We start from the raw sequence: 24,811 nt of genomic DNA, 5'->3' as shown, positions 1-24,811 counted from the left end.
GGTATTTCCACCCTCTTTCCAGTTTTTAAGATAGTGTCCAAGGATAATCCAAACATGGTGACCTACCTTGTTGCCTTTAAGAGCAAATGTCTAAGGAAAATATTAACAAATAACACACTGAGATTGATGACACTGGTCAACAGTGCCTTCCAAAAACAAGGATGAAAAAATGTAACATGAGCATGAAGGGTAAGATCAGAGCATCAGTGATCTGAAGTCTGCCTGGGACCCGGGAGGACATGAAACAGGATCTGACCAACACATTCCTTCCATCAAACAGCATTTGTAAAGGAAAAACCAAAAGGAGCTAATTTATTTACTAGGTGGAAGACTAGCAGGTCAGGAAAGACTGGCCCAGTAGACCTTGTTTGTGCCCCAAGCAACATCTTATGTTGAAAAGAGGATTTCTATTTCAAATTTATTGCCTAAGGTTGGTGATTAGCAAGGAGAACATTCTCCTTGCATCAGGGTGTGCAACAAAAATGTCAAAAATCAGAGGGAGATTATGGCAATGAGGAAGGACATGAATACCACGCAGAGCTTGTTTGGCTGCTGCAGAAGCCAAATTGTTCCAGGGACACCTCGTCACTCTGCCACAGCCCACTGTCCCTGCAGGCTCTGAGTGGTGAGACAAGGCTGGCTTTGGACCTGTCTGACTTGTCAGGATTAAGCATCATCTGCAGCAGATCATGTTGTGTTTCACAATCCCAGTTGGCACAAGGGAAAAGAGCAGGTAAAACACATTTAAAAGTGTAGTCACCTGAAATTAAATTTAGGATTAAAGTCAATTAAGCTTAACAAAAATTTTTAAAAAAATAAATATCTGGAAATATAAAAAATCCCTTGTTGAGAGTGTGCTGTACAAGTATTATAAAAAGGTGACCTCCTCTTATTTTTCATCTGTGCTGGTACCTGACACCACAATCTTCATGTCAGACTGTTTGGAGGAAGCAAGTGTGTACATTATGCAGTGGTGCTCATCTCCTCTAAGCTCCACATGCTCTTTAACAAGCTCTCACCAACTCTGCACGATGCTCTGCTGGAGTCAGTCAGACACCACACCTCTTCCCCGGGTCCCTGGGGAAAGAAACTACTCCTAATAATTGGCTGCATTTGAAGATGATAGACAAGAGAAAGGAGTAATTCCTGAATAAACAGGCATAGTTCATATGGGCTTTGAGCTCCTTAGTTGCAAATACAGATAATTGAAGCTTTCTTTAAGACCACAAGAAATTACTTCTCCCCCCCCCCTCCTGAATGATGCGTTGTAATCCTATCCCACGACTGGAATTCGTGTGTCAGCAGGAGTCACAGTTATACAGAACTCTAATTGGTGTCATATTAAATGTTTTCCAAAGCAAAAAAGCTTCTAAACAAACAATACACTGGGGGTTGAATGCAGAGGAAAAAGCATAATCTTGTACTCATTTTACGTTTAATACAATAATTAAAATTATCTACTATTATTTGAGACAATGGAAATAAAATTCCAAACATACAGTTTCATAAGATGAAATTGCAATGCTCTTTCTAGCTTTCTAGAACTTGAAAATATTGGATTTGAATACCAACAGAAGTAAAAAGCATGTGCCAGAGCTTACTGAGAAAGAAGTGTTCAAATAATGCATCTCAAACTGGGAGACACTTCATTCAGTGAAAGGGTGGAAAACTTTAATTAACTTGTTTCCCACTTCCTGTGGATGATAAGTAACCTCTGATCACACCTTGAATGTCAAGAAGTCATAGAATATTGAGCTAGGTTTTTTCCCCTGGCTTGCATCACATGAAAATAATTCATTTTATTTATAGTTGTACTGTTTGTTTTCAGCATTTTCTCCTTTCACAGTTGCTTCTGTTCATTAGGAAAAAAAAATGCTAAAAAATGATAACGATAATCTAGGGCAAGACACACAAACAACTGCATTAACAATTTTTCTTTTCTTCCCCCCCCCCCACTGTGACAATTTTAACCACAGCAAGATAATAAACAAGACAACCACTAAGCTCTTGTGAGACAGGAAGAAGTACTTTAGAAATGATTCTTCCCTGGGTTAAGTGAATGTGATTTAGTTACAAGGCACCTACGGATTGTCACGATTTAATATTTTTTTCCAACATGGATTAAAGAGTCAAAGATTGAAAATCCCATTAAATAAATATTAATAAAACCCTTCTTGGCAAGTCCTAACAGACTGCATACTAAGATCTACAGACAGATGGCAAAGAGGATGGGAAGTAGAAAACACAAGTCGCTTACAAAGTGTAACCCACTGATTGTGGGGGAAACAGGCAGTGCGTTCAAACCCAGCTCCTTACAGAAAAATAGGGGAGAGCCCACTCTGGCAGCAACGTGCACCCCCAGGCAAAGCCAGAGCTTTCTCCAAGGGAAATGAAGAGAGGAAGAGAACGTGGCAAAGGCAAGACATACACCTTAGTGGAAAAGAGGGAACATGAGAGAAATTGAATATATGGACTGTGTGAGAATGACCTGGTAAAGGTGTGCTGCAAATGTGTTACGTTCGTAGTAACACAGCTGACAAAGAGCTCTGAATTTGTGAATTGTTTGCCTTTTTCCTTTTCAGACTTCTTCCAAAACGTAATTTCTGCTAATAATGTAACATTAACAATCCATTAAAAAACCCAAAAAAAACAACAAAAAAAACCCCCACATTTACTGGAAGCAAAAGAAAAGTTTCACAAATGCTTCAGCAATAAAAGTTGGACTATGCCCCCCTAATATTAAGCTGGCTCCTAAGTTTCCATGTGCAATACACCACAGCACCTCACCAGCAGATACCTGCTACGCATCCATTAGCTGTACAGCAGAGGGGTGTGGGATGGCTCCTGCACCCTTAGAAACCACCAGCGGCTTTTGGCAGCAGATGGGTCACTGACCAACACAAACTAGCTGCTAAATTGCAACCTTAGCAGAAAGTTAATAGAAGAAAAGGTAATAAATAAATCCACAGACAGACTTCTTGCTCATTATTCTGGGCCTATGTAATTTAGACTTATTTATGATTACTTAATATATGTGAATTCATGCACTGTGAAATATTTTTTATAATATAATAAGGCTGTGACACTAAATGGGGTAGCATCCTGTTAATACAGTTTTTCTTGAGACACAGATGTATCCAGTCACAATTTCAATACACACAGAGGCTGCTGAGTAGCACTCCCAGCTGTCTCCACATCAAGGGTAAAATAAAAAAACAAGCAAAAAACCGTTCTGTGCCCACAAAGCCCACTTCTCTCAGTGACTCCTGCAGTAGATGCAAATCCAACTTTCTATTATAGGTATAAACTAACAAAAACATCTGAGTGCTCCTGATATTGCCAGCACTTGTACCAGAGAAGCACAGTTGTTCAGCGACACAATTTTGCACCTACAGAAGCACAGGATAAGTAGCAAAAGCTCCACCAGGTGAATGTAGGGGGTTCTCCACCAAGGATGCACAGAAGCATCTTATGAAATGTGTTAAACTTCTATTGCACATGCAACATACAGGTGATAGGACAGGTGATAGGACAGGTAACTGGCCATGGAACAAAAGAAATACATGTAACTTAGCAATCCATTAGTACACATTCTTAAATAATTGGCATTTTTAGTTTCCCAGTTCCAGCAATGCTTGTGCATGGTATCTTTAGGTGATCACCAATTTTTTCCATTAACTGTTTTTCAGAAAAAAAAACCCAACACAGAAAGACAGGACCTGAGAACTTGTACACCCCACAGTGCCTCACCACACACAGCTTAACCATCTCCCCACAGCCTCCCCACTGACATTTACTTTGTTTATAATTTATTCTCAAACCAAATGGTACTTTTGCCAAAAGACTTTGTGCTTCAATCCAGCATTATGGAACCAAAAGTTATTTCCACATAGGAAAGGCAGCTGAAGCACAGCCCCTCCACTGCCACTGGGTTGGGCAGCAGGAGAGCGAACGTTGGCTCTGCCCTTTGCTTAGGCACAGGTTGCATATGCAGTACATGAGGTCCCAGCCGCTGCTTCCCCTGTGCCTCAAAATGTGGAGGCTGCTCCCAAACCTGCATGGCAGCAGGTCAGGGTGATAGAGGTGCTTTAGCCAGGGCACTACTGCATGGCTAAAGGTGACCTGCTGGGGCAAAGAACTGTAACTTATGCCCTGTGTTTTTTTCAGGAAATACAAGAGAGGGCTTGAAACACTTTTTCTCAGCTTGTTCTTAAGTGGAATGTTCTGATCTGGTGCACTCAACTTCCTCCTGAAAAATTTCATGGGTGAGCAGAGAACTAATTCTTATCTCTGATCTTGTCACAAGCCTAAGCAAACCATGACAGGTAGGAAGTGATTTTTATTTTTTTTAATTACTGTTTTGAATGCTTTTCTGTCTGCTTAGTTCAAGGTGGAAGAAAAGTTTGTTTTGTTAGACATTCAATACTCAAAGTATCAGGGAATTTCTAAATTCGTATTGCTAGATTTTATTACCAAAGGAAGATTACCCTGTGCATTTGAACCCCATATAGAGCATATGTCTACTGAGTTCAGTAGACACATACATACATACATACGCTGCTTTCGTATCTTACATAAAAGAAACAAAGAACTGTAAAAGCTTGTTGACAATAACAGGCTCCTAAAGGTTTTTGTTCAGCTTTCCTTGAAAAGCAGCAAGGGGCAAAACGCTGAAGTATTACATCCAGGAAACATCTATGTCCTTTGGGTGGTAAAGGGGGTCATGCACACAACTGCATTTCATGCCCATTGCCATCAGCTTCTTTGCTGACCTGGTCATGCCTTTCTCTCATGGCTAGAGACAGCAGAGCACAGCTTAACTGACATATGACCTAGATCAGATTTACAGACAAATCAAATCCTCATTTCCAGGGAATTTGTTTCAAGACTTACATTGAGGCACTTGCAACCTAGGCTCAACAGGGATAATTTTTTTAATCTTCTGATATGTTGCACTTTAAAAGGTTTACCATGTCTACAGCAGACACTGACCCCATTCAATTCTGCCAGGGAAATGACAACACTCTGAGGTATTTGAGATTTAAATTCATGCCAGTACACCAAGACATGATATAGAAGAAAATAAAAAAGTGATGGATCATCAGCTGAAGATTTTCAATGAGAAAATCCCCGTAAATTATGGACAATATTTTCAGAATGAACAAGGCTTCAGAAGCAGAACAACACAGAAATCTAAAATATATGTTATAGCACTCAGCTTTAAAGACAGCATTAGCTATTTTGTCTTGGTTAATGGGGAAGCGAAGGTGACAGATTAGAGTTGGGGAGAGGGAAATCATGCAGGCTCTGATTAATCAGAACTGTCTACCCACATTTGCCTACACAAGCAGAATTAAAACCATCAAACAAGTTTTGGTGCTAGATCTCACAGACTGCAGGGGAAATAACGTGCCCTGACATTTTTAGAGTTAAAGCGATAGGGATGAGAGCAGCGTTTTGCCATTTTAAGTCCTGTGGTCATTTGCAGAGGATGCCACAGCTCTGCTTTGACAAGAAAGAGTTAAATTACTCAGAGCTATTACATCCTGTCTGCTGCTTGGCGGGACCACATACTGTGACAGCTGCAGCTTTACATCCCCTACAAACTGACATTTTACACACATAGTGAGTGCATCACACTGTTCAGCTTGTTTTCTCTATTAGCCTTAGCAATTAAAAAGGCAGCACTTTCTATGCTAAGAGGTGTGCCAACCCCTCTCTTTTGCCTATATGGTTAAACAGCAGAACTCTACCTTTTCATTTAGGAAGCTTCTCATTTTATTATTAAAGGCATTGATACATGCTACATGTCTTCCTTTAAAACAGCTTTCTTTTGTTGTGGCTGGGATTCTTTTGGGTTTTTTTTCTTGCTAATTGGGATACAGCACAATAAATTTACATTCAGTACAGACCACATCTGAACCAGTCCATAGCTCATCCAGATAACAAAATCTGATAGAAATCTTAAACAAGGATCCATTATACACATTTATGTCATGTTGCCCATCAGTGCTTCTTCCACTGCTTTGATACAAACAAAAATGACAAATGGAAAAGGTTAATCTAGATCAGAGCTGAATCTATATAAAAAAATAAGAAAGTCTACATTAATGAGTCATACCACTGCTCCATAATTATCTCTGTGATAGTTATACTTCGAAATACTCATAACAGAAATAAAGCCTTTACTGCTTTTGAACGTCTTCTGTCACTACTGAACTCTGTCTCTATCCCCCTACATCCCCATTTTGCAGTTTCTTCCTCTGCCTCCTTAAACATAAACATACCATAAACATCTACCATGTTTATGGTAAATAAAGGTGAATTCTGACAGGGTTTAACAGAGGGGTGACTTGGTCTTCTGGGTACAACACTGGGGAAGTGCCTACAGATCCCCTACCTTCCAGACTTTCTTTCATTAATTTTATTACTTTACCTTCCTCGGCATATTATTTCTCAGAAAGCATGAGGCATGAAATATCCAGGTAATTATTTATATGAGAGGAGAAGAAATGAGAGGTGGTCAGCTCTGCTCTTCCTCTAAATGGGTAACACCTTTGCAAGAGTTTCCCCATTCCTCAACCTCCTTCCTTCAGCAGGCTTGTTCTTCATATTCTTCCACTTCCACGTTGGTGGGTAACACATTCATAATGTTCCCAAAAGAGAGGCACTTGATCTCAGAAGAGCAAAATCGCCAGGGATCACCCAGCATCCAAATCTTAAATCAGAGCAGAGAATAGTCTGATCATACTGACAAGCTGCATAAATGCTATCACTCACTTTCTGGAATTGCACAGGGCAAATCTTACATCTGAAACAAGAGATTTTCCACATTAGCCCTGACACAGACATGGTGCACAGCAGTACAACTTCTCTTGACAAACCAGATGGCACTGGGAGGTTGATTCTTTAATCTGTTGACCAGATGTGTCTGCAGCATGGAATTGCTAGAATTTAAGGCAAATGATACCCCACCTATCTGGTCTCTAGTGCTTCAAGGGGCCTTGCTAGAAGATAAATTTCTGTTGTGTCCTAGTGGTTTAATCACCACTCTGCCATCACAGGATCTCCATTATCAGATGCTGTCCTTGTCATGTAGCTTTAGACCAACTGTCTTGTGACCACACAGAGCCAACTAAGAGATATGCAGGGGCCATTATGCATAACTCTGTTGGAATACCCCACTGAGACAGAGAACGTTTCACTGATGCTGAAGAGCTGGACAGGTTCAAACCAAGAAACCATTTAACTCAGAAAGCTGTCTCCAACATGGCTGCAAGTGACAGCTAAGGAAGAGTAGTAAGTATCAGTGCAAGCATGTAGAATACCTGCCTCAAATATTTTGTGTACCTCCTCTCAGCATGTCTGGCTTAGTTTCTACTGAAAGAAATCCAGTTTCTGTAATATGAAACTATTCTGTAATGTGAGGTGAGGCATATGAAGTGGGGAAGATCCAGGGGTTCACTTAAGAAATGCACTCCTGATCTGAATTAAAATGCTTGTATGAACACTGAGATAGATACGGTAGAGGGAAAAACAATGTCATTTTCACCTGAAGCCATCTAAACTTCTTGAATCTGCAGCATTCTCCAGAAAGGCTCTCCAGAGATCTGCTGCTGCTGCATGAAGAATTACAAGATTTATCTCCTCTTTGTTTGTTTTGTACCTGGTCCCAATTACTGCCATTTGATAATTCTTAGTTCTTGTACTGGAAGAGATACCAAACAGTCAGACCCTATTTACATGCCTCCCATGGTTTAGGAGACCTCTACCTATTCCATTCCTTGCAGCTCTTCTCTTTTCCAGGCTGAAAGGAGACACTATATAAAGCCTTCCTAAGATGGAAGCTATCTGTATTAGCTCCACTGATCATCCACCCTGCTCTTCTCTGAACAATTACAATGATAACAAAACTTTCTGAAATGAGGTGTTGTCAAACCACCCTTTACAGAATAGTACATAGTAGCAAATGCTTGCTGTTTCACCCTCTATTCCTTTCCTAATTGCTTTTAACATATGGTTAACGTTAAAGCTTCTTAACATTTGCCTTCTTGATCAGCATTGACCTAATGCACTCATGGAACCATCTGTCATTATCCCAAAACCTCACTCCTAAGTAGCAACAACACAATTTGACCCTAAAAATGAATAAGAACTTACAGTCAAGTCTTTAATAATTGGAATAACATTAAATACAATGTAGGAATTGTTTGTTCAGATGCACAATAGCACAAGAAAAGCTGCTGTTAACACATTACACTGTTTTTCAAGAACTTTCTAGCCATAATTATATGGTCATTTCTTGCTAAACTACAAAGTCATCGTCTAATAACTAAACTCTTAATCCTAGCCTCCTGGAATTTTACACATTTGGTCTAGCATCTGTTCCATTTTCCCTTAATCCATCCTTTTGGCATGTTTGTGCCTTGCTTGTCTTTCTTAGGATGTTACACAATTTACAATATATGCCAAGGAAAAAGATCAGACAATGGCTTTATAGATACATAACATCTCTTGCTGGCAGACTGTAGCAATCAAATACAACAACAAAAAAAACACCTTCTGAGAATTAGGCAATGGAATCTTCTTTTCCCCATTATCTTTTTGCTTCAACTCACAAATAATTTTAATCCTACCTTTTCAAATACCTATCTGTGTATCACATTTGCTGTGGAAGATTGGTACTGACTGATTTGATCTAAACAGTGTTTCTATTGATCCGAGTGTGCACTTGGATCAGTAAAAAGCCCATCTATGACACACATATTTTTTTAATAGGGATTTATCCAGAATATAGAGTTCTTTCATCATATGAAGGAGGTCAGAGAGAAGCAAATGCAGGTATCTGTGCATTCCTACTGCAGCTAAGCCTACCTAAAGGGCAGCCTTCTTTAGAACTGCAGTGGGAACAGTGACTTGTGTGATCATGTTGCCCTGACAACCAAAAGAGGCCCTCTTTACAGTTCATCTAGCAGACATCTGTATTTTTGGGACAGAGAGCCCTGAGTTTCATTGCTCACAAAAACTCACATTTCCTGCCCCCCTAATAAAGCACAGAGATTCACAGAATGTTAGTGGTTGGAAGGGACCTTGAAAGATCATCTAGTCCAACCCCCCTGCCAGAGCAGGATCACCTAGAGCACATCACACAGCAACACATCCAGGTGGTTTTTGAATGTCTCCAGCAAAGGAGACTCCACAGCCTCTCTGGGCAGCCTGTTCCAGTGCTCTGTCACTTGCACAGTGAAAAAGCTTTTCCTCATGTTTACCTGAACCTCCTATGCTTTAGCTTGCACCTATTGCCCCTTGTCCTATTATTGAACATCACTGAGAAGAGCCTAGTTCTGTCCAGCTGACACCTGTCCCTTCACATATTTGTAAACATTGATGAGGTCACCCCTCAGTCTCCTCTTCTCCAAGCTAAAAAGACCCAGCTCCCTCAGCTTTTCCTCATAAGGGAGATGTTCCACTCCCTTCATCATCTTTGTGGCTCTGTGCTGGACTCTTTCCAGCAGTTCCCTGTCCTTCTTGAACTGAGGGGCCCAGAACCGGACACAGTATTCCAGATGTGGCCTCACCAGGGCAGAGAAGAGGGGAAGGAATGTCTATCTCAACCTACTAACCACACCCTTTCTAATACACCCCAGGATGCCATTGGCCTTCTTGGCCACAAGGACACATTGCTGGCTCATGGTCACCCTTCTGTTTACCAGGACCTCCAGGTCCCTTTTGCCCTGGCAATGCTCTCCAGCAGGTCAGCCCCCAACCTGTACTGGTACACACACATCATACAAACCCTTTACCGCAGTTGCCTGCCTGGTACTGTTGAAGCACAGATCTGTACACGAGAGTCTGCCTCAGAGTCTTGGGAGTGCTTTAATTTACAAAAAAATCAAAGAAGGAAAACTGCACACATACCTTCAAGACAGTCCACTGCTCTACAACAATTGCATCATAGCCCTGCACGGTTTTGTTGTCTTCCACAGCAACATCTTCAAAGAGAAATACTCCATCCATTGTCCCATGTAAAGAATCTGGGAAAACACAAGGTTATCTGTAAGTTTTATAGAAGGCACCCCATGTGTAGTAAGGCATTTGAATTTATTAATAACAAATTCTTCTGAGGCTGTTAACAAAAAAGTGCATGGAGCTTCTTACTCTGATAGTCCATCTCTATTAAATGAATGAGATTAATAACTTCAGTGGTTTTTAAGAGCTCCTACTCTAATAGCAAATCTCACTGTCCACTCTGTTATTTCAGTTTGTCCTCGAAAAAACACAGCTCTCCTATTTTGAGCAGGCAAAATTAATTCAGACCTCAGTTCAGCTCACCTACTTGAAGTTATACACAAATTTTCAGGGATAAAGACCATATATTATGTCAACTTCTCAAGGTTTTTGAAGGTACACTGATATGAATGACTGTATCAATTCATTCTCACAAGTCAGAATCCTTCATACAGACCAGCTGTTGCAATTATAGTGATCTACATGGACTGAGGATGTTCTGGCATATCTGAACAGTGTGAAAGAAAAGATATATTCATAACTATTTAATCAATTTATGAAGGCATTTTGACCATCTGGTTTAGTGGCTCTCTATTCTCATTTGCATTCCCAGCATGTTCAGCCTTTTTTCAAACAGATACTATGGAAGTTATTTGAGCAGCACTTTCTCCTTCAACTTAGCTGTGTACTCCAGAATCAGCAATCACTTCCATAGGCAAGTACTTGAGTTTTGTCAGCTCCATGACAGAAAAAAAACAGAATAACTGAAAAAAAAAATAATTCACTTACCTTTCCTTACAAAAATTAGCTAAAAGATGAAGCAGCAGAACTGTATTTAAAAAAAACAACCTGTAAACAAGCAGTACTGTACCCTTTATGAGCATAAAAAACTCCTCTCACATTGTCAAAACACCTGTTTTTCAGATTTTCTAGTTTAAATAATACATTTACCCTGTATGACTCATTATAAAGACCTTGCTTATCCCCTCCCTAAGTGTTGTATTTTGCATGATAGTTTCTTCACATCTTTAGGAAAACTACATTCCTTGCAATGGTATGATACATGTTTTTGAAAAGCAACTACACATGCCAGACTGATAAGATTCCTGAACAGACAGGAGAGTCTTCTGTATAAGTCTTCTTAAGTTGTTTCATCAGGTCCTCCTGCCTTCTTCCCTGATGGATAATAGGAGGTCAAGAAATGCCAGAGGAAAGGCATCACTGCCGCCAAGGGAAAACATGTATCAAACTCAGAACCAATTTTCACAGAGGAGGCAGTGAAGAGGATTAAGAGGCTTCTTACCTTTTGCAGACACAATCTCAGTCAACATCTTCTGATATCATTACATGATCTAAATTAAATTTATTATCTGGAAATAATAAATTTGCTGTGGGCTTTGCCCACAACATACTAGACTCCTACAGTTGGAGGCTTACGTTTACAAGCACACTGTAGCAAGACTCTTGTTGCAGATGTAAAGCATTTGCACACCCCTTTGCTTCTATTTGCATGGTCCACTACTCTCTTGCTGCATTTTCAATGAAGTCATTAAGTTGTAAGTGAGAAGATGCAAATACTTGTATCTGAAAGGCAATAGGATTTTTTTTTTCATTTGTTTGTGAAATAAAACTGTTGTAAACCACTTCCTAGGGACTCTCCTTGGGATTCTGTTGGGAGACTCAAAGAAATAGAATACAAGTGTATCTTTACACTGTCTCCCCAGCAAGTTTCCTGTAATTCCATTTATAATATAAAGGGATGAACACTTCTCACCATTGCTATGAGCCAGTATTACACATTGCTCCAAGGAGGCCAAACTGGACTACAAAGCAATGATCCTACTCTCTAAATGAATCTTTCATTGGAGTGAGGAGAACTGACATGTTTGCTTTTAAGTAACAGGCCAGATCACCAAATAGATGGTTGTAGGTTAGAAATGTAGGGACAACAAGCTTGCCACATTAAAAATGGCTACAAAGGTTAACCATTGTATTTAATTTAGAAATGGCACTTTGTTAGACCCTACATTTTAAAGCTGGAACCAGCTTAACTTCTGTGTATCATGTTCCAACAACCACACCCTTCCAAATCTATTTTAGCATGTATAACAGCCAAATAACCCTTTGATTTTCCAAGCCAGGGATGACAGGATGGCACCTAAGGCTGCAATAGACACAGACACCCATGTCTTGCCAGGAAGCTTTGTACAGTGCTGGTGTACTGTAATCCTGTATCCTGAAGTCTCTTAATGGAATTCAGTGTCACACTGTTGGCACAACCGCAGCATGAGCTTGCCCTACGCATTTGCCAGCTAATTAACAAGCGATCAAAACACAATCAGCATGCGTGTGTTTACACTCACTCATAAATCATCATTTATGTTTCACTCTGCAGCACATTCCACTCATGCAGTTCACAGCTTCCACATATGTGAACATTATGGCACATACGTAATGCTTCAGAAACTAATAGCTGAGCTCGTGAGACCCTACAGGCAGCAGATAAACTTGACTGCACTTCATCGGATGTACAACGATTACTGTTGAATGCTACATTCAGTCAATCCTAAGATCCATTCACTTTTTTGGCCAGGAAAGAAACCTGTAGAAAATAAGAAACCTGAAGGGGAAAAATTATAACGGAATGAGAGCTGCTGCATATGGGTGTCTGCTCTATAGTGATGCTGGTCAAAAACTCTGCAAGAGGAACTGTTTGATGAAGATTTCCCCCTTCACCATAATGAATTCTCCTCTCTACTTGTTGCACCACAATGTTTAAACTTTAATGCCATGAATGCATGTCTGCCAATTCTCACACCTTGGCTGTACAACTTCCCTTTTACAGGCCATTTACTACTCTTTCAGAATAAAGGGGGAGGTAAAGGTCATTCATTCATTCGCATGTGAAACATTTGGGATGCTCAGAATAACTGGGGGGAAGGAGAAAGCAGCAAGAATAGAGATAACGTGGTCATATTTTGGAGAAAAGGCACATATAATCCATGCTATGGTGTCAGAATAAGTAGGAATTTCAGGGGAACTCTTATACAGAGGTGTGAAAAGGCAAGGAGACAGACAGATGCACTGAATCTACCTGCAATACTATCATCACACAGATGCTCTAGATTCTGCAATAACTTAAGCCTACAGTAATATGTTCCAGAGCTGGCCCACTAGGTGAGAATCACATAATCTATCATTAGATTTTAATGATTTTCAGATCTAAAGCTAAGATAGTCATCCCAAGGCTCTCTTCAGAACTGATGGAGAGAAAGAAGCACTATTTCATTCAGGACTCAGTTTCACAGAATTACAGAATAATTCAGAGGAATGGTGACCTCAGGAGGTCTTCAGTCCCATCTCCTGCTCAAAGCAGGTTGAATGCAAGTGCTGACCAGTGAGGAATTTTCTTCCAATATGCTATCTAAACCTCCCCTGGCACAAACTGAGGCCATTTTCTCTCATCCTATTGCATGTTACTTGGGAAAAGATACCAACTCCCACCTGGCTACAACCTCCTTTCAGGATAAGGTCTCAGCCTCCTTTCCTCCAGACTAAGTAACTCCAGCTCTCTCAGATCCTCCTCATAAGACTTCTGCTCTAGACCCTTCACCAGCTTCGTTGCTCTTCTTTACACATGCTCCAGCACTTCAATGTCATTCTTTTAGTGAGGGACCCAAAACTGAACACAGTACTGGAGGTGCAGCCTCACCAGTGCCAAGTACAGGGGGATGACCACTTCCCTAGTCCTGCTGGCCACACTATTGCTAATACAAGCCAGGATGCTCTTGGCCTCCCTGGCCACCTGAGCATATTGCTGGCTCATATTAAGCTGTCTGTCAATCAACACCCCCAGGTCTTTCTCTGCTGAGCAGCTTTCCAGCCACTCTTCCCCAAGTCTGTAACATTGCATGGGGTTGTTGTGACTCAGGTGCAGGGCCCAGCACCTGGCCTTATTGAGCCGCATACAATTGGCCTCAGCCCACCAATCAAGCCTGTCCAAATCCCTCTGTAGAGCCTGAAGCAGATCAGCACTTCCACCCAACTTGGTATCATCTGCACACTTACTGAGGGTGCACTTGACCCCATCCAGATCACTGATAAAGACATTAAAGAGAACTGCCCCCAGTACTGAGCCAGATTTTCGCAGTATTTGCAATGCAGCAGTAAGGAACAATAAAACAAATAGTTTTGACTTTGCTGTATATGGGATCACTTTCCAATCTCTACTCTTGAACTGACATAACTTCACTCTTTCTTAAAAAAAAGGTTACAATCACTGTTCTTACTCTGAAAATGCTCCATTAGCACTGCACTTTTTATTAAGGCATCCTACTGTGCACAAAAAGCTATTTTCCCTGGTTTGTATAAATATTTGATGTAGCTCAGTTGACAAAAAGCTATTTTGATGTTCTTGCTTCTGATTTACAAGTAGTATAAGGGAAAAGATTTCTTACTTTACCATGACAGCTTTCCTAGTGGGCAACAATTTTCCCATTGTCTTTGAACTACAAATCCCCCTTATCTAGGAAAATAACCTTTAGTGTGGTATTGCTCTCACTGAAGAAAACTAGCTATCTGTAGCTTTATGAGACATGTGACCTGAATGTTGACCTTTGCTTCATATTTATATTCCTCCCTCCTCCTGGATCTTTTTACCTTCAGTACACACAGAGAAAAATAATTCCATATGGATTATAAAAATCGCAGCCACTTTACTGGAAAAGGTGACTATAATTGGCCAAATGCATCACTGGTTCATCTCTGTCAGAGGCAGCGTGAGTATAACGCAGACAATCAATCTGACCTTCTAAAAACCTGACTACTTTCCTCTACCAAGCAATTCACATTTTGTGGTACTGTCAATGTTTTCTGGTTGGTTGGCTTTTTCTAACTTTGAAAGGCAGGAAATTCACAGACAGAATAGTAAAACAAATACAAGAATGCCAAGCATTTAAAGACTTCCAGTTCAAAACAACTAAAGATGAGAAAGCTTGTGATTACCCTATTAGGACATCAAAAGATAACCTTAGCTTTGACTCTTTCTCCCTCACTCTCACCTTCTCACACTGCTGATTGCAGACTTGCTGCTAGAGGGAAAGAAAGACACCCCACCTTGTTACATCCTTTCCATTTGCAGTGGTATTAATATGGAACTTGCTGATACAGTTCTCATTAGAAGGTAAGGGTGAAGTCCTGTGATCACTTTAGATCACTAGGCAGGATCAGTTTACACCTGGGACTACAAGCAGAATTAGCAATGACATGAGTTGGATAAAAAACACCAGCAAGTTACTGAACTCCAAATTTAAATAACTTATTTGTCAACACAAGAAGACTCAAGGACTAAGCAAGCTGCTGCTTCTAACCTCCTTGCAAAATCTGAATACATTTAATATATGGTGTAGCCCTGCATGGTTTACACATTGTGATTTGCAATTGTGTTACATTTCTGTTTATAATTATCTGGTTAATAAGCAAAAAGAAACAATTGTTATCAGTGAACTTTAAAACTCTCTCAAAGAGTAATTATTAAACTGTTGGCAGAAGGAAGAAACAGATTTATGACTACTGACAATCTGGAAATCTTCACATCATTGGGCATTCCAAGGACAAGGGGGAAAAGAAGAAAATAATAACCTTGTTTTTAAGTCTAATAAGCAAAATAATGAATTTGTACTTTATGCCAAAGACAAAATGAGCCCCAGAACAAAGAAATGTGATATAACCAATTAAAGAAACTATGCTAATATTACCTTAATTTGGAAGAGGATTAACCAGTGAACAAGGAGACCAGCTATGAAGAGCTGGATAGGCTGCCATAAAAGACTAGACAAAAGGAAAGAGCAGAGAAGCCCTTAGCCCTCTCTTACTTCCCTCCTCCCTATTCTGGGTTGTTTCATACTGCTTGGCATATGAGTGAAAAAGCTGCTCCATTTCTCTGCAGCAAAGAAAAAATTTAGGATTTAAATCATAAACTTTTAACTGCAACTGACAGCAACTTACAGATGTTCTTAGCAAATGTTCTTCTTTTAGCATGGGTATGTTAACTGCTCTAATTAATACACTTCCAGAGACATTAACTCTGAACTTTTTGACTTCTAAGCCTGTTCTTCCTGTAACTGTAAAATGCAAACAAAAATTATATTAACTGTTCATCTTCAATCTCTAATCTAACTTAATCCAGAATCTGTCCATTTTTATACAATTTGTTGTCCTGTTTGCTTAGAAAATTACTGTCCTGATTGAGGTCTACTTTATCTATGTCTGCAGGCAGTTATCCAACACTCCACACTCTGGTATCCAAGTACATGAGCTTCCCCCAGGCCTCTGTTATGTAAATCAACTTTAGAAGTTTAAATCACAGAAAAATGCTGTGTTTAAAGCATTTTTGAGTACACTGATAAGGAGTTTTTATTAAAGAAAACATTAAGCTTGATAGAGCCAATTAGATTTGCCTCTATGAGTTGCAATTTATACACATAAAGTAAATGACTATTTGTTTTTAAGCAAGTTAACTAGCAATTACAAAGCTTTCCAGGAAGCTGTGTGAAAGCATTCCATCAGCTGAACTTTAGACCTTCCTTTTTTGCTACTTGCTTGCAAAATGAAAAATTAGGATTGCTTGTTAATTTCTTGATTGACTTTTTCCAGAATTGACTCATATTACAGTGTTTTTTCATGGGTCCTGGAATTCTGACCAGCACCAAAATGGAGAGAAGATGCTCTGGAAGCAGCTATAATTTTGAGGTGCAAACCCCCTAATCTTAGTAGCAGTGCCCAATCTATGGGCTACCACAACCCTTTTGATGAATGCAAAACAAAATCAGGTGAAAGATTCAGCCATAAGCACTTTAACCATGAAATAAGAGTAGTCACATTTTTTTTAGTATAATTAATCTGGCTGTAACTTCAACTTTTTTATGTTCAAGTACTTCCCTTTGTTTGCTCTTATGATTGATTCCTTGGTTATGTCTCTCAGATTCTTATTATGCATCAGTCTTTCTTTGTAGAGCAAGACTCTCTTCAGGGACACCATGGTGGCCAGTATAGTACAGACTGGCTATAGTATTAAGCTGGATTCAGTGTCACATCTTCACAACATATCTGAGTTTTTACATTCTTCAAGCAAGAATAAAATCTATTCATCACTCATATGAACACACTAGCTAGGATAAAACAAACATAGAAGACAATTTGGTAAAACATTGTGCCATCAAGGTGGAAATGGTCTCTGGAAGGACTAGTTGACTAGTTGGCCAGATGAAACTGGGGGGTCCTTAACCTGACCTGCAACTGGAGCCAGACACAGTGCATGTCCAGACAGTTAAGAAAGCCACTCTTCCATTTAAGTCATCTGCTTTGCAATCTTGTTAGTTTAATTCATTTTACTTGGTACAGTTTATTAACTCTGTATATTACTGCAATTACAGGATCATCTCTAGTCTGTTTATAAAATACAATACATGATCTGTTTTCCTTATTCAACTGCCAAAATATTTTCTGTGCTTTCATTCCATTTCACTGAAATAGGCGGTTCTAAAACAAATCTGCCCCAAGTCTACATTTAAGCACCTCCCAAATGTCTTCTCTTCAAAGATAATGACCTTTATTAGAGGAGAAAGGAAAATAATCACAGTGTAATGCTTTCTGTAATTTCCATACCATTTACCATTCCAAGGCTGAAGATGGCGTTTACCAGTGAGCCTCCTTTCCTGAAGTGGTCTGTCATGTGCTCCAGCCAGTTTGCTTCTAAGCTGTTGACAGTCTGCCCATTCCTGGAGATCCTCATAGGGATAGTCACTGTATAATATTGGCTGCATCTTTGTGGGGTTTTTGGCTTGTTGAAGAGAATGAAGATCTCTCTTTCTACCAAAAAGTAAAAAAGGGGGTAATGCAACAACTGTATAATCATATTTCAGCTACAACAATGTATAACCCACTGTTTGCTCCTTCCTAATTACACTGTGCAACTACAGAGATACTTGGGGTTGTGGTTATCTCCTTAACACATTTCTTCAGTGTTCAACACAAGAGGGTCCCAAAACCCAACACAGTATTTCGATGCAACAATGTTTGTTACTAATAATGGACTCCGTGTTGATAGTAAAACATTTAAAAGACACTAATACCTGGGTACTAACAGACAATCCCCCTACTGGAATTATCAGTGTAAACCAGATAGGAAAACATGATTCACAAACTGCTTTAAGTACTGTAGCAGTCAAAAAAATCACTAAAAATTAACACACAGAGTACCTTTATTTTTCTATTGAATGATTTTATGATGCTATGAGTTGCTAAAAGAGCTGTGAAACTGAGGACAGTTCAAATAGGAAATCTTAGTGTAAATTTAGGAGGAACTGCCTCCTGTAGATCTTTAACATAGAAACTATACTGGATGGTTTGCTGATTTACTTCGGGTCTAAGCCAAGGTTAGAGACACTAACACAACAGCAAATGAATTTTGAAAGTGGAATTACACTTACAAATGAGAAGATTTTATAGACTTTGCTCCATGTCTCTCCTAGCATATCATAGGAGCAATTAATACAGGCTTTCCATTACAAAAAAGACATTGTTGACAGCAAAGCTGAGCTTTCACAGCTCTAAAACTGGAAGCAAATTTAAGTGCAGATCTACCTTCCAAATTCTCATCAATAAAATGACTGACAAAAATTTTTTACATTATTGTTTTACTTAATGATGGACATGGAAATCAATTGTAAAATTTCTATTGACTTCCAATGTAAAAAATTCTCCCAAAAGAAATTAATATAAAAGTTAAAGACATATGAAATGAAATTCATTCATTCAGTAGGTTCCTCTTGTTTCTAAGTTATTATATTCTCATCTCAAGTATTAGAGTAAAGAAAGAGATGTCAAGAGAAATGTTAAGTTTGCTCTGACAAATATCAATGAGCAAGAAGTAGAGTGTAAATTGAAAATACATGAGAAGGTTGATGCTCAGACACAGTCTGGCAGCACTTGGACAGCAGGAAGCCCATGATTTAACCAAACATGAGAAAGAGGCATAATGATCTCTGGCATGAACCATGATACAAATAGAGTAGAAAGGAATTAATTGTCAACACGAATCCTCTTTCTGCTAACCACTTGTTTAGAAATAATGAAATTATTATAATCTTAACTTAGAAGAGCATACATAGAAAACTTTAATGATGGTTCTGATTCTGAGCCCCACAACTGACTCACGCTTTTTGGTGTATATGAAGACATTGTATGAACAAGAGCAAATCATGGAACTGGAAAGCCACAGACAGGGAGATGAGAATTTGGATTTGACACTGGGCTGTTAACAGCATGGATATGAAACGTGTACAAATCTTTCAGTGGCTGACTTGGTTTGGCACCATTACTGGTTGTAAAGCATACCAGCCCTAACTAATGCTCAAGTCACTATTGACAACAGTTTTCATCAGCAAACTTAACTGCTCAAGCATGGACAAAGACACCTTCAGTTTGGTTCTAGGTAACACAGAACTTTTGCACACACCATTGGAACATCTGTGCCTTGTTCACAGACATATAATTTTCAACACTGCTTTCAAGAGTCCCTTATTAAAAGGGAAAAAGAGCACTACAAAATATTCAGAAAAAAAGCAACAGAAGAATAAAACTTGAATAGTATAAAACCAAAAATTATAGAACAAAATTAAGATTCCACAAATAGCAAGAAATATTAATTTTTCTCCTGAAGTTTTATGTAGAGAAGAAGGAGTTCAAGAGTGGCAACTTCCTATGGAATAAGTAGGCTAACTGGAAAAAAACAACAAAAAAACCCCAAACAAACCCAACACCAGCTGCCCAACAAAAAAACAAACAACCACCAACCCAAAAAAACCCCCAAACGCAAAAAAACAACCAAGAAACCCAAACCACCTGATGCTTTCTATCTTCATATTCTCAAAAGAGGATGGAGAACCAGTGCCAAAGACTTAAATACATTTTCCATGGGAGGAAAAGGGAGTGCTGTAATAACAAAAATTCATACAAGAGTAATAAAGAAACCAGCAATGTTGTACAGGCAATAAATTTGGGAAAATCCTACTAAAAGTGAACTGTCACATAAAACTGCCTTCTCAGACCTTCAGTCTTTGAAAGTATCTGCATAACTTACCAAATAAAAAACTGTATGAGAAATAAATAAAGCCAGAAAGCAGAGAAAGCAAGAAAGCAAGAAAGCAAATAAAACAATGTTCTTATTTTTTTTAATTAAACCTCTTTTCTGGCAAATCAGTAGTTGTAATAAAATTCTGGGGTGTTACAGATGATAGAAGTTGAGAATATTGGAGGTGATCAGCTTCACATTAAGCAGAAAGATTTCCACTGCTCAGTATAGAGAAGAATAGCAAAAAAAAGATGATTAAACTTGATAAAAAGAGAAAGAACTGATTTGATTAGACTTGGGAGATGACTAATTTAGAATTATAGAACTAAGAGAGGTTTTAGATGGTGTAAGATTGTAGTGAACAAATTTTTCAAATAATAGTTATGCTTTGACCAAATCTGGCTGTCTGCTTGTCCCTCAAAAAACTGAAGAAAGTATGATGAAAGGTCACTAGAGTGTGATCCAAATCTGATGCAAAAAAGCTAATGACACCGAAATGCAACAGAAACCAAGACAATAGTCCAAGGAGGGTTAAATGCAAAGTTATTCTTGGTTCTATATAAGAAATCCCCAAAGCGGCAGGATTGTTTGACTGAATCTATGTAAGACATAAAAGAATAACGATAATTAAAAGTCAAGGACAGTACCAGCTGAAAGGAATGTAGATGGAATTTCCTTACACATTGGAGTTGGGGATGGAATTTCCTTGTAGCTTGTAAGTGAAAGTAAGCAAAGTGCTAAGAGAAGTTACCACACACACTGCTTTCTAAGATCTAAGCAAATTATAGGAAAGAAAAATATTTTGAGGTTTAAACTGAAAATGGGTCAAGAAAACGTTTTTCTGATGACTTTTCATTTTGTAAATTACTCTGTTCTACATCCTGTTTGGAAGTATAATTCCTGCTACTGGAGTAACCTCTGAGCAACAAAGACCTTAAAGGAGAATATTCTGAAGACCTCAAAGAGGGTATTTTGAAGACCTCAATTGAGACTTGGCATAAGTGACATTTAAAGAGCATAAAGTGACATTTAAAAATGAAAAACACACCTGAGGAGATATATGTCAAAGAAATAAAAGAAATAAAGAGTGCATATGAAGAATAATCTTACAAAAATATGAGAATTGGAAAAAAAATTACTAGGGGAACCATAACCAAGAGGTCCTTTACTATGAATTAGCAAACATGAGCCATTAACAAAAATAACTGCTGCTTTCCAGTAATTATGAGTCTGACTGTAGTACTGCCCCCACCCTGACTGTAGAATACCACAAGACGTCAGAGTACAGATCACATAATATTCCTGCTCCTCCTGAGGTTGTTTAATTTCAGCTGTATGTTCACCTGCTACTAACAGGCTAACTGCAATAAGGCCTTGTGACTTATTCCTTCTATTGTTGCAAAACCTTGCCAGGCAGATTTGCAGAGCTTTTTGCTCAAATGGATAAAAAGGATACAAAGATCAAGAGCTCTCAGGGTATCACAACAAATGCAGAAATGGACCAGTTCAGCTGAACAGTAAACAAAAATAAGTCTTTACACTCAGGTACACAAATGGGCCATAACAAAATTGCACCTGCTTATATAATCTCTGCCTTTGCCATCTGACTTACACAGTTGCTATGAACTCTGTAACCATGTGAAATCAGGTTAAGTGGCTCATTTGGTGCATCTTTTCTTTGCTAAGTACAGTGGTAAGGTCCTCCCCACATCTCCAACTCCCAGAGGAGCTGGGAACATAAGTGAGGCAATTTTGACTTGGCTTTTATGTATGAAAGGTCACTACAATACTTACTGCCAGTAAGTGGTTTCAAGCATCGTGCTGGTGTTTCATTCTCTGCAAGTCCATTCGGCTTGTCTGCTGCTTCTGCGACACTTGGGTTCCCATGTTCAAACTCTTCTTCATTTCCCTTCACAGACTTGAGATTCAGCTCTTCAGTTCCCTGTCCTTCACCTCTACAGCTGTCCCTGGATGTGGCACATTGGTCACCACTTTCCTCACTCAGTGCTGGAGTACTGCATCCATTAATGCCATCTATTTTCTCCCGGTCCGGTGAAGCATGATCGTCCGGGTAATTTGAAACATTTTTATTATCTTTTGATTGCACAGAGTCGTTACAGGCAGGTGTCAGGGAGGTGCTGACAAGACAGTCTTTCTGGGAACAGTACTGAGGTATAAGTCCAACAAATTTCAAGCCTCGACTTGCAGCATCTTGAATCTACAAGTAAAACAAGATTAGATTTTTAACTGTCAAGCTGTCTTAGCTTAACAGAAATACAGAAAATAACACCTTTCAAGGCAGCTAGCATGTAATTTTTGCTACTTCTGTCCACTACCACAGGAAATTGTCATGCTACATTTACATTAAAACATTTCAAACATTTACATTTACATTAAAAGTTACATTCTAGAGGAACAGGATGAAAAGCTCCCTAAACCTTCTGAAATACTGTGAAAATGAGGGGGGAAAAAAGGAAAAAGAACAAGAGAACTGAGAAAATGCCTACATATTTCTTCACAAAGGATAAAGCATCTGTTTGAAAAGCTTCTTTATGCTAAGTTATCAGAAGTGGTTTCATGCACACACAGTTTTAGTATCAACCCTATGAAGTCAGAGACTTCATATTGCATCTTCTGCTGCATTAGGTGCATGACTTGGATATTTATGTGAGGAAAGGGTTATTCATTCTCTCTGTTGCATGCATTGTTACAACAACAGTTGTTGTTTTTCCTAGTTTGGATTGAGACACAAATGTCGAACTTTCCCATAATGAGTACATAAAAGCAAAGCTATTTTAATACATCACTTTGGTAAGATACGGAACTCGGAATAGAAGAAGGCACTGTGAGATGAGCAAAGAAGAATAAAGGAATCTGAGGGGGGCTACTATTAATCCTGTATGCTTTATGTAAAAATATTAATCAATCAAACCAGAAAAGATCCAAGAAAAAAGCACTGGACTAGTAGCAATGACAACTTGATAAAGCTGGAATAATCTAAGAAAGGCTTGAGACACAGAAGAAAGATAAATGTTTTTTTGGTAGACTCAGCACTACAGATACACCATCCACTCGAATCACCAGCCTCAGACGCCTCAAACCCAGGAGATGATGCAGCAAGAGCCAGACTTCTGTGCAAACATGAGTGTCTGCTGATTCACTTATGAAAATCACCCACTGAAAAAGAAAGGTTTCCATGCAGTGTATACCCTTCATATAATATAAAGTCTAAACTAACATGAATATTTCTAAAATGAATGCCTCAAGAATGAAGAAATCATTTCAATTTATCTGTATACCATGAAATTCTAGCAAATTAAAGTGTCTTAATTATTCTCTGAGGCTCAATTTAGTATGAACTTAAGGGAAACAGTTCAGGACTTTTTTTTCAAAAGCAAGTAAACAGGAATAATTTTGTACCACTTTAAAAAATATTAATAAATTTAGGAGGAAGCTCATTTCTGCATCTTCCCTACCCAGAATTTACATTTTTTTTAAATGAATCATCTACTTCCTGGTAATGTGCTACTGCTATGAACACAAACCCACATATGATACCTGATCAACAACAAGAACTTCCTCTTTCAAACCACTATTACATTTTTCCATGTTAAATTAACTCTTGATTTAATGATCACTGAAACTTAAACAGAGCTCTCCAGGAAACAAGGCAATGCTCTTCACAGGTGTTTAGGCTGGCAAACATGGCATGCTGACTTAACTAAAGCTCATTGCTAAAGAGGACAATAACCTCCAAATAAAAATACTACGAGCAGTACCCTGATCAAATGAGTATCTGCCTACCAAGAAAGTTAGCATGTAACTAGCTTGCTCAAAAAGGTTTAAATGAATGTCAGTGACAGACACATTCATAATCTGCTTAATAGGCCTGACTTACTATTGTAACTTCACAAATATTTTTTTATACAGTCAATGGCAGATTTCTAAATTCAGTTTATCTCTTGCCACTAATCTACAGGCACACCACTACATTTGTTTAGTAGGTTGCAGGGCAGATAATTATAGAAATTTAACTAGTGTGCAGCTATTAAAGAGTTTGAGGACAGCACATAAGCAGTAATTTTATTAGTGCTAGTCAATAAAGACTGCTTGTCAATCTACACCTTACTCTCCCACGCTGTGATTCGGATGAGAACAGCTTTCACAGCTATTGTAGCAATGTTTTACAGTCTTGGCTCACCCAAAAAAATGTATTTGCTGTAAAGAACACAGTATGCTGAGGCTCTTCTTCTGAAGCTCATGTTTTCAGAATGGTAATATGAAGAACTAAGGACTGAAGCATAGTCTAAGCCATATTAGCCTAACAGTTTAGCAGAAAGATTGGAAAAAAGGACTTACCTTCAAAGCCCTTTCCCAACAAGTTAATGGGCAGTAAACAAAAATCAAAATCCTACTTATACCTATATTTCAATTTTTCCAAATTATATGAGAACCAAGCATCTCATCATAAAGCAAATTTAGCAGGAAATGTTACATCAACAGTGCAATGTAAGCTACAGAACTGCAAAGTGATGCATCAGCAGACACAGTTTTTCCTTCCGACTTTCCACAAAACCATGAAAAGGCTGGCTCTCATCTTGAATAAAAGTAAAAAGCCTGAACATTTTCAAGCTACAAACAAAGACAATTTGATTTTCCAGCTTCCTGCTG

General features: G+C 38.8%; 1 protein-coding gene across 1 annotated transcript in view; it reads right to left on the bottom strand.

Annotated features, from left to right (window-relative positions):
• Nucleotides 1-24,811, bottom strand: part of RFTN1 (raftlin, lipid raft linker 1) — an 84,500-nt gene that overhangs the window by 6,401 nt on the left and 53,288 nt on the right. The window contains exons 4-6 of the mRNA XM_010007632.1: nt 21,935-22,358; nt 17,674-17,877; nt 9,919-10,034 (exon numbers count right to left, since the gene is read on the bottom strand). Of these exons, the coding sequence (XP_010005934.1) occupies nt 9,919-10,034; nt 17,674-17,877; nt 21,935-22,358 (744 nt within the window). The remainder of the gene's footprint in view (nt 1-9,918; nt 10,035-17,673; nt 17,878-21,934; nt 22,359-24,811) is intronic.

This window comes from Chaetura pelagica, unplaced genomic scaffold, assembly GCF_000747805.2.
Source record: "Chaetura pelagica isolate M959 unplaced genomic scaffold, ChaPel_1.0 scaffold10, whole genome shotgun sequence".
NCBI classification, from domain to species: domain Eukaryota; kingdom Metazoa; phylum Chordata; class Aves; order Apodiformes; family Apodidae; genus Chaetura; species Chaetura pelagica.
This window is presented reverse-complemented; position numbering and strand designations above follow the sequence as displayed.